Here is a 12803-nt window from a genome sequence, read left to right as displayed (position 1 = left end):
TAGGTAGCCTGTTTACTGAGGGGCAGGGCTGTGATCCCACCTGGATTGTTGTTTGCCCTGGGGCTTCTCAGGGCTGACTGACGGGTGGGGCCAGATTTTCCCAAAATGGCCACCTCCAGAGAAAGGCTGCTGCTGAATATTCCTGAGAGCTTTGCCTTCAATGTCCTTCCCTCACAACAAGCCACATTCTCCCCTGTTTTCCCAGGGTGTCCTCCAAGAACTGCAGTCAGGTTTGACCCAGATTCCCTTGGAGACTTTGCTTTGCCCTGGGACCCAGTGCACATGAAAGTCTGTGTGTCCTTTTTAAGAATGGGGTCTCTGTTTCCCCCAGTCCTGTGGAGCTCCTGCACACAAGCCCCACTGGCCTTCAATGCCAGATGCTCCAGGGGCTCTTTCTCCCAGTGCCAGATCTCTGCATGTGAGGGTTTGATGTGGAGCCCAGAACTCTCACTCCTGCAGGTGAGTCTCTCTCTGTGAACCAGTTAGTTTTCAGTCTGTGGAGCTTCCCACCTGGGAGGTATGGGGTTGTTTATATCACAATATCGCCCCTCCTGCCTCTTGATGGGGCCTCCTCTTTTTCTTCTGGAGTAGGGTATCATTTTTAAGGTTTCCAGTCCACTTGGGTGGGGACTGCTCAGCTTTTAGTTGTGAATTTTGTTTTTAGGAGAGAAGTTGAGCTCCAGTCCTTCTATTCTGCCATCTTAATCCTCTCTTAGGCATGATCTTAAAGGGTTATGTAACCATTAGTAAATGTTTAACCTTATAAGGTCTTTGATTTTGTGCAATCACCTTGTGTCTGAAACAACAGAAACACAGTCAATGCACTGGGCACTTCTGATCCCCTATCTAATAACTTCAGCCCAAGCCTTCTTCCTTGCCTTTGAAAAGGCCTCTCTGAGGTAGAGCCTGGAGGTGAAAGAAAAGGTTTCTAATGGTTTCCTTGCATCCAGAACATGGAAATTCCATCCAGTCTTAGGCAATGTCAGTGAGGTAATGGGTGTTGTAAAGCTTCTGGGAAAGGTCTCAACCCATGTCCCTTTGAGTTGCCTAGAGCTGCTGCAGCCGAGTTTCAGCAGACTTGAGCCATCTCACAGACACAGGAGCAAGAGTACTGACTGGCTATGATGGAGGGCCCAAGGCACAAAACTCCTTCAGTGCCGGGATGTTGTCCAGAAGCTGCTAAACCAACCACAACATAACCTTGTCTCCTTCTGCCCAAAAGGATTCCATTTAATGCTGGCTATCCCCGAGAGGATCAGGTACAGGTGTCCTGCTTTCAGAGATGACACCCCGATCTAACAAGGAAGGTAGCTGAGGCATTGTGTGTAGGGGCTCAGCCCAGGCACGTCATAGCTGTGACACTGCACACATAGTAAATTCTTGGTAAATCTTAGCTATCACTATTGGAATGAGGGAATTAGAAGGAGATGTGAAGAGGAATGAGTTTTATAGGGAGGAAAGAACTGATAGATTATGAAAGGAAATAATGAGAGGGAGAGGATGAAAGGAAGGAAGGACGAAGGGAATTTAAAAAAGCATAGAAGTTACCAACTTTGGGAAAGAGTCAAATGAAAGAAAGTCAGTCAGTATGTGAAGTACTGCAGTAGAAACAGCACCTTTAAGGTCGGTCACTTAGTGTCTAATGCGTCCTTACTGAATTCTAGCCAGATGGTAGGTTACCATAAAGGCTGTTAGAATTCTTGTTGGTGGAATGAGTGGTATTGTGAATGCTGATTCCAGCTAACATATCGATTCCATGGTCATCAGGCCAGAGCCCTTGTCACACCTGCTGGGTCTAGAGGTCCAGTGGCCTGTAGTCCTTTTTTGTCACCTCACAGACAACTGGCTGCTGGCACTGACTCCAACACTTCCTGGCTTTGCTTCCAGACAAGGTGCTGGCCACGTTTCCCAGGACGCAGGGTGGGCCCTCCCCCAAGCACAGAACAGATTCTGGGACTTTTTCTCCTGTCTGTGTCACACCCCCCATCAACACCTCCCCCTCTTGTCTTTCTAGTATATTTAATATGTCAGGAGCATCTCCAGGGATGGCCTGGATTCTGGATTCTGTGTGTAGGGAGGAGACTTTCAGGACATACATTTCAGTACTTAGGTATAGCGGATGTGTGACAATTTCTGGCCATACCCTGTCACTTTGTCAAGGATACCTGGGAGGGGAACTGGGGCCTTGTGGAGCTGTTTACTCCTGGCTACCCCTGCACAGGAACACCCCCGGCCAAAGTTGTACTAATGGAAAGGGATGCCGAAGAAACGTTACCTCAGGTCAGGGCTGCTCCATGTCCCCTCTTGCTCTGGACATCCCAGAATTCCTCTCCTGCCAACTGCCCTCACCTGCCGTGCACCTGGGTGGCTGTGAGCCATGGGGAGCTTCAGTGAGGCATCCTCTCCCCTGTACTTCCTTTCTCACTCCTCCTCTACTCGCTCCTGTTCTCTTCCCTCTGTGATAAAGGGAAACGGGAAAACATGGTAATAATAAGCCACACTGTCAGAGGAGGCTGCATTGTTCTTCTTTCTCTTGCGCTAATAAGATGCCTGCCCAGGCAGAAAGTTGAAAGCAGAGCTCCCTCTGAGATCTCTATCTGGAGGCTGCAAGCCTACATCGCAGACTCTCGTTAATTAGGAGATGATTCACCTGCATCATTTCCACACAAAGGAAAGAAGCAGCCTCTGTGTACTGGGAGAAGAATGCTCCTTTGAACCTATGGGACTGGTGCCCTTCGGTGAGCACACCTGGGGCTAGTGGTCAAGGAAATGCACAGTACTTCCAAGACCCGAGGTGAGGGTTTTCCCACACCTGGAATTCTGCAGTGCCAGCGTGGGATCATGCTGTAATTTAACTCAATTCTAACCCTACCTTCTTGGAGGTGGCATCTGACCCTACAGGATAAGGCCTCAGTCCCATAAGACAGCACCCCCCAATCCCTTCAGAGGCTGGTTACAAATCCAGGCTGTCACCTGAGCTTCTGACAGGTCTGCTTAGGCAGGAGGGGTGCCCATGACCCTTCCTGAAGTTTGATTCATTTTGCTAGAGCTGCTCACAGAGCTCAGAAGCGCTTTACTTACTAGATCATCAGTTTATCATAAAAGAATATAACTCGGAAGGCCCCATGGAAGAAATGGGCAGGATACAGGGAACGGACCCGGAGCTCACAGCCCATGTTCCACCCCCTCTGAGTGGTCACTGACCCACAAATCCTCTGGACTCCATCCTCATGGGTCGTGGAGACCCCATTACACAGGTTTGACTGATGAAGTCACTGGCCGTTGGTGAACGATCCAAGCTCCAGTCCCTCTCTGTCCTCCCCAGAGTTCAGGACATGAGGCTAAAAGTTCAAACCTCTGAGCACAACGCTGGCTCCCTGGCCACCAGCCCCATCCTTCAGGGTTTTCCAAAAGCCACCTCATCAATATAAGCCCAGGTGTGGCTGAAGGGGGCTTGTTAGGTATTACTGAGGGCCATCTTCTGTTGTTATCACCTGGGAAACCCAGAGGTTTTAGGAGCTTTGTGCCAGAAGTGGGGGGAAGACCAAATACATAGTTTTATTCTGAATTACAACATCACATGGAGGATCAACTTGCAGGAGAGGTGATGGGGTCTTTCTGGCGGGAAGGGCACTTCTCCTCTGGTTCAAAATGGGAGAATGCCCAGCACCAGGATGGAGCCCTCACCCTGAGGGCGGGGATCTGCGTGGGGACCCCCAGGTGGGAGGTCCTGAATCAGCACCAGGGATGCATGTTCTGAGGACAGTGGCTGAGAATGAGCACAGATTTGGGGGCGGTGTCCATGGAAGGGGACAACGTGCCCAGGTGTCAAAGAGGAAATTGATGGTGGTCATAGTCCTCAGTTCACTCTGCCTGGTTTTGGAACAGCTGGAATCTTTGCATAGGTCGCCACTATGTCTGCTGCGGGGGCGGGGCAGCAGGGTCTGACTTTTGTACACTGCTGAGTTTGTCACTTCCTTTTCCTCCAACTCTGTGAGCCCCTTTCTCTCCCGTGTTCATCTGCTGTGAGGCAATGGTCATTCTTACTTCCCCAACTGTGGTTTGACCTGGTTCTTGCCTACAGATGTGATAAGGTTGACTTGGCTTCCCTTCAGGCTCTCCCAGTCACCTGGACCCCTGCTCCTCCATCTCAGAGGGGCCAAGCCCCGTGGTCTCATCTGCAGGACCCGACACAAGGGTGGCCCACCAAAGATAGGCAATAAATACTGGTTCCCTGGATGAATTACTGTTCTTTGTGGAGCTGTCGGTTCTTTGGGGGCTTCAAATGCATGATAATAAAATTTAGCTTCATGGTATTTCTGGTGCCTTAAACAGCTGTTGAGTAAATTAAGATCTGAGTTAGCATTTATCTCATAGAATGTTTTTTAAAAGAAGATATATTAATGAGATGCCTTACCCAAATGTCATCCCATTAAGGCACCATTTTCAAAATGTCAGACATACATCAACATGATCTCTACAGTATTTAATTTTGAGTTCATCTCTTTTACCTTAAGATAAAATTTGAATTTCTTCTAGAAGATATTGCAAAAAAATCAAAATCAAATATGGATGATTCACTCATTTTATTCAAGTGGACATATCTCCAAGATACACTGTCATCCTTAAAATTAGAGCAAACATCCTTTGCAGCATACACAGCCAATTCTTCTCATCTGTTCTTCTCATCTGTTAAAAATGCTAAAGCTTGGCAGTTTCACTAGCTGGTTTTAATGTGCTTATGAATAGATCAAAATTAAGTGGAAATGATTTTAGGGCATTCTAAGCTGATAGCATAAGTTAAATTCATTTGAAGAATAATGATACGTCATAGATAAACCACACAGAATATTATTTAAATTGATAGGCACATTTAATGTTTTATTTCAGCATTTTTGGTTTAGATTCAGTATGGAAATGCAAATATTAATCGAAAGAATGTTGGGGAACTGGAGTATTTTTCTACATACTAAGGTAAGCAATCACAAAGGGAAAATGCTGAATAAAAGCCACAAGACTTTTTTTTTTTTTTTTTAAAGAAATGTGAAAACTGAACATGAAGGTGCTTTTCTTCGAAGTCCCATGTGGAATATGCTTACTTGCATTTAGGCATTTGTCGGATTTAACATTTGTCTTTTAAAGCCTCAAGTTCCCAGCTTAATTATTATTTAAACTATGTGAACTGGAGTAGCACTAGCTTTTACAAAACAAAAAAGGAACATCCAAATATTTTTCAAGATTAGTGTTCATATTGCACGTGGTGGTGAGATATGTAAAATTTGCACCTAATCGTCAAAATAAAAAAGGTGATTCCTGACCTCTAGAAGTCTCCCTGGCAGAAGAGTTAAGTTTTATCCAAAGGACAGAAGCAGGAAATTACAATCTACACAAACACTTCGAGGAAGAGCACCAGAACACAACAGGCCCCACCCAGTCAGCCTGAAACCCCTCCCACTTGGGACCTGCCCTTAGCCTCAGCCCCTCTTTCCTCTGCCCATGCCCACACCACCCGTTCTCCTGCCTCCTGTGGCTCTTCCATGCACTGATGACAGAACGTCTACATCAGTTTGTACAGTTCTTCTCCACTTTTCGGTGCAGAATCTTATGTACAAAGATGCTTTTGTCTATTCACCAAATCCCTGTCACCAGAGGCAGCACGTGGCACCCTTAGACATTCCAGACACAGCTTTGGAATGAGGGTGCAAAAGAGTGTGTGGATGTGGCAAAAATTCTCGGTAATTAAGTATTTGGAATTTTTAAAAGATGGAGGTTTTCTCCTTCTGTTTCACCATTGCTGTCTCACTGTGATTATGAATATGCACAAAATAGCCCATCTACTTAAATAGCACAAGCATGGTCTTCAGCAGTACCCATGGGAGGACAGGGGAGCATGCGCTCAAACCCCTTCAGAGTCAAACCAAGCACCACACCCCTGAGGAGGCCGCTTGAATGTAAACAGTACCTCTCACAATCCATGGTGGGCACAGAGCAGCCAAATAAATCTCAGGGCTCCCACAGAGGGGAGAATGTGGGCCTGTGGGAGAGGGAGGTGGCGGGGAGGCCTGGTAGAGAAGAGAGGGAAAGGATGGGGTCCTAACCAAGCTGTCAGAGGTCACCTCCCTTTTATCTTAATTTATTATTTAAAAATTTTTTTTAATTTTATTTTTTTGGTCTTTTTGTCTTTTTAGGGCTGTCCCGGAGGCATATGGAGGTTCCTAGGTTAGGGGTCCAACTGGAGCTGCGCTCCCTGCCTATGCCACAGCCACAGCAGCATGGGATCCAAGCCCTGTCTGTGATCTACACCACAGCTCAGGGCAACTCCAAATCCTTAAGCCATTGAGTGAGACCAGGGATCCAATCCGCATCCTCATAGATGCTAGTCGGGTTCTCTAACTGCTGAGCCACTATGGGAACTTCTACTATTATTATTTTTTTTCCCTAATCACTGGTGTCAACCTCCGCACCTCATCCCTGATAATGCATGCAATACCCCTCCTGCTTCTTTCACATTGTTACATGTGCACTTAAATGAGGGAGGCAAAAACCACAGGGTAAATTTAAGGACACCTCCCCCCACATTCCTCAAACAGACAACATGCCCTCCACAAGCAGAAAGGAAATTCCTCCCCCACCCCCGCACAGGGTGGTGGAACACTCCCTGACTTATGCACTTGCATTACGGAGTCACTTCCAAACGTGTCCACCTCAGCCTGTGAGTCCTTCCTCCTCTGTCTACTCACTGAGAACTTTCTGGGGGTTGGGGCAAGATAAGTGGCCATGCTGCACAGAGAATACTTTCTGTTCTGTAAGCCTGGCTAGCACAGTGTCCATCCCCCAGGACAGGGCAAACATGCCTCTCGTGTGTTTCTGAGGCATCTCAGGAGCAAAGAGCAGGGAGAGGAGGGCGGCTATGGTGGGACCCACTCTGGGGCACATGGAGGAGCTCAGAGCAGCACTTGCCTTGTGTTAGGGCTGGTCAGTATTTGAGGTATTCATCCACACAGGGGAGAAGCTCTCCTCCTGGGTACTGGGGGGCCGGGAGCTCGTGAGCAGGAGGGCTGCTGAGGGTGCCTTTCCATTTTGGAAGGACAGTTTACACTATGCATTTCTATGTTTCGCCTGATTGAAAGAATCCCATGAAAATGCTTTTCTTTCTTTCTCTATTTCTTTCTTTTCTTCTTCTTCTTCTTCTTTCTTTCTTTTTTTTTTTTTTTTTTTAACAAAATGCTTGATGGAGGAATTCAAACTCCAGGTGGCTGAAATAGGATTAAGTCCACTGCTGTGACTTATGTGATGCAACATATTAGCCAACATCCTACATTCCACCTAATGCACGCTGAGAGTGAATGAGGCTGATCTCGAATATTCCTATGCGCTTATGTTCCCATTGATTGAGTCATTTACTTTATAGTTTTCCTAAAATAATAAGAAAAATAAAGCTAGAAAAGGTCTCAGTTTTTTCACTCAAAGTATCTGGGTTCTAGTTTCAATTTCAATCAAAATTGTAAATATCAAGGCTGCCTGGTGAATTTGGAGAAGGCTGGATCATGGGCAAGAATATTCTCTCCTAGAGAATATTCTGGGCATCACTGGCAAATGAAAAGCATCAATGGAGGGACTCCTTCCTTAGGTGACTAAACAAGGACACTCAAGAAGGAAGGCCCCAGGTGGCAGGGACAGCAAAGAGCAAAAGAGAAGAAAGAGACAGTAAAGGAAGTGAAACTGACAGCACTAATGGCCTGAACCTAGCCAGAACACAGATTGGGACTTGAACCCATTGCCAGGACTCAAACCCAACCTAGAACCAGATTGGGACTTAAACTCATGGTTTTAAAATCAAGTTACTCGCCCAGTGTCTGGACTCACTAAGATTCAGGTTCTTTGTGCCTCCACACATAAAGAATTCAGCAAGAGCCAAAGAGATAGGCAAGAAACATATTTATTAAGATAGGATGCTTGTAAGAGGTGCAAGCAGGCAGACAAGGAAGCTCTGCCCGAGGAGCTGGTGGGCCACAGTTTTATCATCCAAGGGGCAGGGGGGTTGCAAAGGCCTGCCTCTTCCTTTCTGGGAGTAGTAGCTCCTCCTTAGTACCTGGTAAGATGTGTATTCAAATCAGGAGAAGGGTGGTTCTCAACTACCGCCCTTGGTCTGAATCTGAATGTAGGCCTCATCCCATTTCCCATCCAATAACCGAGGCAATTCTCACACCTCTACTAGTTTAAGCAAGCCTGCCTTATTCTGATGGCTTTCTTGAACTTACAGTCATCTCCCAACATCTCCCAGGTTTCCCTCTTTATCTATGAACCCCTATTGGGACTTCTACAACCCCCTGTGCCTAATCTATCCCTATCGGAACCAGGAGGGTTATGTACACCCTCCCACCCCAGTCTGGATCTGCAAAAACAAAGGGAATGATCTTTGCTTTATGACACTTCAAATTCTACAACCTTAGCATCCTTTTTAGCCATGCTGGGCTTATCTTCTATTTTGCACAAATGTTTTATCTGGGGAAGAATTCCTTGGATGGAGCTCCTTGTCTGTTCCATGCTTCAGTGGTGGAGCTCCCAGAATTAAAACTGAAGGCTGTAGGTCTGTTTTGGTACCAGTACCACACTGTTTTGATGACTGTAGCTTGATAATATTGCCTGAAGTCTGGGAGAGTTATGCCTCGTGCTTGGTTTTGGTTCCTCCAAATTGCTTTGGCAATTCTGGGTCTTCTGAGGTTTCATATAAATTTTTGGATGGTTTGTTTTAGTTCTGTGAAAAATGTCATGGGTAATTTGATAGGGATTGCATTGACTCTGTAGACTGCTTTGGGTAGTTCAGCCATTTTTACAATATTAATTTTTCCAACCCAGGAGCATGGAGTATCTTTCCATTTCTTTACGTCTTCTTTAATTTCCTCAGCATAGAATAGAGAACCCAGAAATAAACCCAGACACCTATGGTAAATTAATCTTTGACAAAGGTGGCAAGAACATACAATTGGAAAAAGACAGTCTTTTCAGCAAGTGTTGCTGGGAAACCCGGGCAGCTTCAAGCAAATCAATGAAACTAGAACACACCCTCACACCATGCACCAAAATAAACTCAAAATGGCTAAAAGACTTAAAAGTAAGACAAGACACCATCCAACTCCTGGAAAAGAACATAGACAAAACATTCTCTGACATCAACCTTATGAATGTTTTCTCAGGTCAGTCTCTTGAAGCAACAGAAAAAAGAGAAAAAATAAGCTAATGGGACCTAATCAAACTGACAAGCTTTTGCATAGTAAAGGAAACCAAAAAGAAAACAAAAAGTCAACTTACAGAATGGGAGAAAATAGTTTCAAAGGATGCAACTAACAAGGGCTTAATCTCTAGAATATACAAGCAACTTACACAACTCAACAGCAAAAAAGCCAACAACCCAATGGAAAAATGGGCAAAAGACCTGAATATACATTTTTCCAAGGAAGATACACAGATGGCTAACAAGCACATGAAAAAATGCTCAACACCACTGATTATAAAAGATATACAAGTCAAACTACCATGAGATACCACCTCACAGCAGTCAGAATGGCCATCATTAATAAGTCCACAAAGAACAAAGGCTGGAGGAGGTGTGGACACAAGGGAACCCTCCTGCACTGTCGGTGGGAATGTAAGCTTGTACAACCACTATGGAGATCAGTATGGAGATACCTTAGAAAACTACATAGAACTACCATATGACCCAGCAATCCACTCCTGGGCATATATCAGGACAAAACTTTCATTAAAAAAGACATGCACCTGCATGTTCACTGCTGCTCTATTCACAATAGCCAAGACATGGAAACAACCCAAATGTCCATCAACAGACGATTGGATTAGGGAGATGTGGTATATATACACAATGGAATACTACTCAGCCATAAAAAAGAACAAAATAATGCCATTTGCAGCAACATGGATGCAACTAGAGATTCTCATACTGAGTGAAGTCAGTCAGAAAGAGAATGACAAATACCATATGATATTACTTATATCTGGAATCTAATATATGGCACAAATGAACCTTACCACAGAAAAGAAAATCATGGACTTGGAGAATAGACTTGTGGTTGCCAAGAGGGCGGGGGAGGGAGTGGGGTGGTTGGGGAGCTTGGGGTTAATAGAGGCAGACTATTGCCTTTGGAATGGATTAGCAATGAGATCTTGCTGTGTAGCACTGGGAACTATGATGAAGCCCGATAATGTGCAAGAATAGAATGTATACATGTATGTGTAACTGGGTCACCATGCTGTACAGTAGAAAAAAAAATTGTATTGGGGAAATAAATATTAAAATAAATATTAAATAATAATAATAATAATAATAATAATAAAATAATAATAAAAAGAAATAAGATATACAAAATAAATAAATAAATAAAACCGAAGGCTCGACAACCAGAGTACTCATGTAGTGCTTCAGGCTTAGTTGCTACATCAGGAATTAATCCTTTCCCTCAGGTGAAGAAATACTAACTTTAAATGATCTCTATTCAATCTTTGTGTTATTCTTAAATTGCATGTAATTGCCTAGTGTTTGTGTGTGAAGAAGGATTTTTTTTCTTAGCAAGTATCTCAAATACTTAGCACAGAGCCAGGGCCATGGTAGGTACTCAGTAAGTATATATTGGAAAGTAAACATAAACTAAATACAATTTGCAATGACCCAGAGTAAGGAGCACCAGGAGAGCAGGAGAGTGGAGGACATAGGCTTGATTGCTCATTGCAACAAGAAAAACCATGCACTTGGGAAACCACAGGTACATCCATAAATTGGGACAGAAAGGGATTACTGGTCAAACTGGGGATGATGTTAGGTAAGCTGGTAGAGGGTCCTAAGGCAGAAGGGCTGTTCTTTGCATTGGATGCTCTCAGGAAGTAGGGGTAATTCAACATGGGGTGTCTCTAAGAAGCTCATCCAGGAGGCCTGGGGACAGAGTGGGACTGAAGCTGTAACTAGAAAAGAAGCAATGGACATGCGTAGTATCAGGGTGGGCTGCCTGGCCAAGCTGTGGTTTGGACAATGCTCATGTTTCCACATGTTCAGATGTGATGGTGGTTGTGTTGGTGTCTAGAGCTGCCACAACAAACAAGTTTATCTCCTCCCAGTCCCATGGGCCAGATGTCCAAGGGGGAGGGCCTGGCTTCTCCTGAGGCCCCTCCCCTTGGCTTGAGGACAGAAGGCTTCTCTGGGATCCTCCCACAGCCTTTCCTCTGGGAGCACACCCTGGTGTAGCCTCCTTTTCTTAAAAGGATGCCAGTCCTCTTGGATTAGGGCCTTACCCTTATGGCCTCATTTAACCTTAATCACTTCTTCAAAGGCCTCTCTCCAAATACAGTCGCATGGTGAGGTCCCAGGGTTAGGGTCAAAGGTGAGCCTCATGTCCACCTTGCTCCAGCACAGGATGGTTCTGTGTTATGCTGGCTTTTGTGAAATTGTTCATTTCCAGCACGCTGGTGTCCTATTCTGCGGCAGCATCTGAGAGTTGTTTCCACGAACTCAGCCCTTCAATTTCCCTTCCAGTCATCTCACAAGCCTCACAGTTGCTGCATTAAAACTTATCTCCTTAAATCCACAGTTGTGTCTGGTTTCTGCAATCAGATTCTCACTGATTGTCCCAATCAAGACTTTCCAGAGTGAGCTTTCCTCTGGAGCCTCCAAGCTGGCGGCTTCTGCCTTCTGTCATCCACTGAGATGTCCTTGTCCTCGCCTCCCCTGTGGTGGGTGGGTGTGCATTCTTCATGCATATTCCTAACTCTCTCTCTCTCTGAGCTTAAGTTGCTTTAAAAAGAGGGACCTCATTTATTTATCTTTGTGATTTTAATATTTCTCACTCAAGGCTTTGTTTACAACAAAGCTCCATCAAGTATTGAGTAAATAATATAAAAAGCATCTTTATCAGCATATATTACACATCATATTTTTTAAATACTTTGTGACAATATGGTAGTTTTTTTGAAAACATGCCTTAATGAGTAAAATAGCCTCTTCATATCAGACATTACAATCAACTCCCATTATTTTTGGAATAAAGAATCTTTAATTTAAAATGAATGGCTTTCCAAAAACTTGTGTAATTTGAAAAATGAGACATAAAATAGAAGGTAATTTCTTACAGAAAAGGGTAGTGAGGCTTTTAGGCTTCGGGAGCCCTGCTCTGGGGAACCCAGACTCCAGAGTACTGTAGGAACTCTGGTCCTCAGGGTATGAGTGATGAGGCAGATGAGGAGCAGTCTGAGGAGACAGAGGGCCCTGGGGCGCCAGTGATGAGGCCTGGCTTCAGGGCTCCCATCAGCAGGAGCTCCTGGCCAGTCTCTGTGGCTCTATAGCCAATCGTTCATAACAGAAAAAGTCACCTCCACAACCTTCATCCAAGAGTCAATGCCATCCATGTGTGATGCTAAATGAAACTGTGTGTGTCTGAACTAAAGCACCAAACTGTAGCCAGGAGCTCCAGGGCTAACTCTGCTCTTGGCAGCGGGTGGATATCTCAGCCCTGACTTTTCAACCTTTTGTGAGGAGAGATGGGAGCAGATGTTCCCTCAGGACATTTACTGGTCCCAACACAAACAGGGAGGCCAACAATAAAAACAGTTTCTATTTTCCAGTTCTCCTTTTGAGGGCACTATTGTGTCTTAGAAAGAGAGATAGTTATGACACAGTCTCTGGTTTTCTCTTCTTAAAATTAAAACAAAATGAAGATGAAACAAAGCTAGAGGCTGTTGTTTCCTAAAGTAGGAAATTAAGGGTTTCTGATTCCTAAAAAGAGAGTTTGTGATTC

At 44.8% G+C, this 12803-nt stretch overlaps 1 protein-coding gene across 23 annotated transcripts in view; it reads right to left on the bottom strand.

Moving 5' to 3' along the window:
* The window catches only part of LOC106506202 (uncharacterized), a 356784-nt gene that overhangs the window by 61048 nt on the left and 282933 nt on the right, over positions 1-12803 (bottom strand). For 10 of the 23 annotated variants that reach the window (XM_084999802.1, XM_084999808.1, XM_084999806.1 and 7 more), the window contains one exon: positions 2276-2456. The exons of 9 other annotated variants lie outside the window; for them this stretch is intronic. In XM_084999802.1, coding sequence (XP_084855928.1) covers positions 2276-2379 — 104 coding nt within the window. In that variant the 5' untranslated portion in view covers positions 2380-2456. Of the gene's footprint in view, positions 1-2275; positions 4336-12803 lie in introns of those variants that run through there. 4 more of the 23 variants (XM_084999787.1, XM_084999786.1, XM_084999788.1 and 1 more) reach the window with 2 other exon arrangements.

The sequence above is a fragment of the Sus scrofa genome, chromosome 15, assembly GCF_054392235.1.
Source record: "Sus scrofa isolate SSC_HxYL_T2T_F1_AM1 chromosome 15, Sscrofa_HxYL_maternal_Yorkshire_Landrace_v2.0, whole genome shotgun sequence".
Classification (NCBI taxonomy): domain Eukaryota; kingdom Metazoa; phylum Chordata; class Mammalia; order Artiodactyla; family Suidae; genus Sus; species Sus scrofa.
Note: the sequence above shows the minus strand (reverse complement) of the source record. Positions and strands in the feature narration are given on the sequence as shown.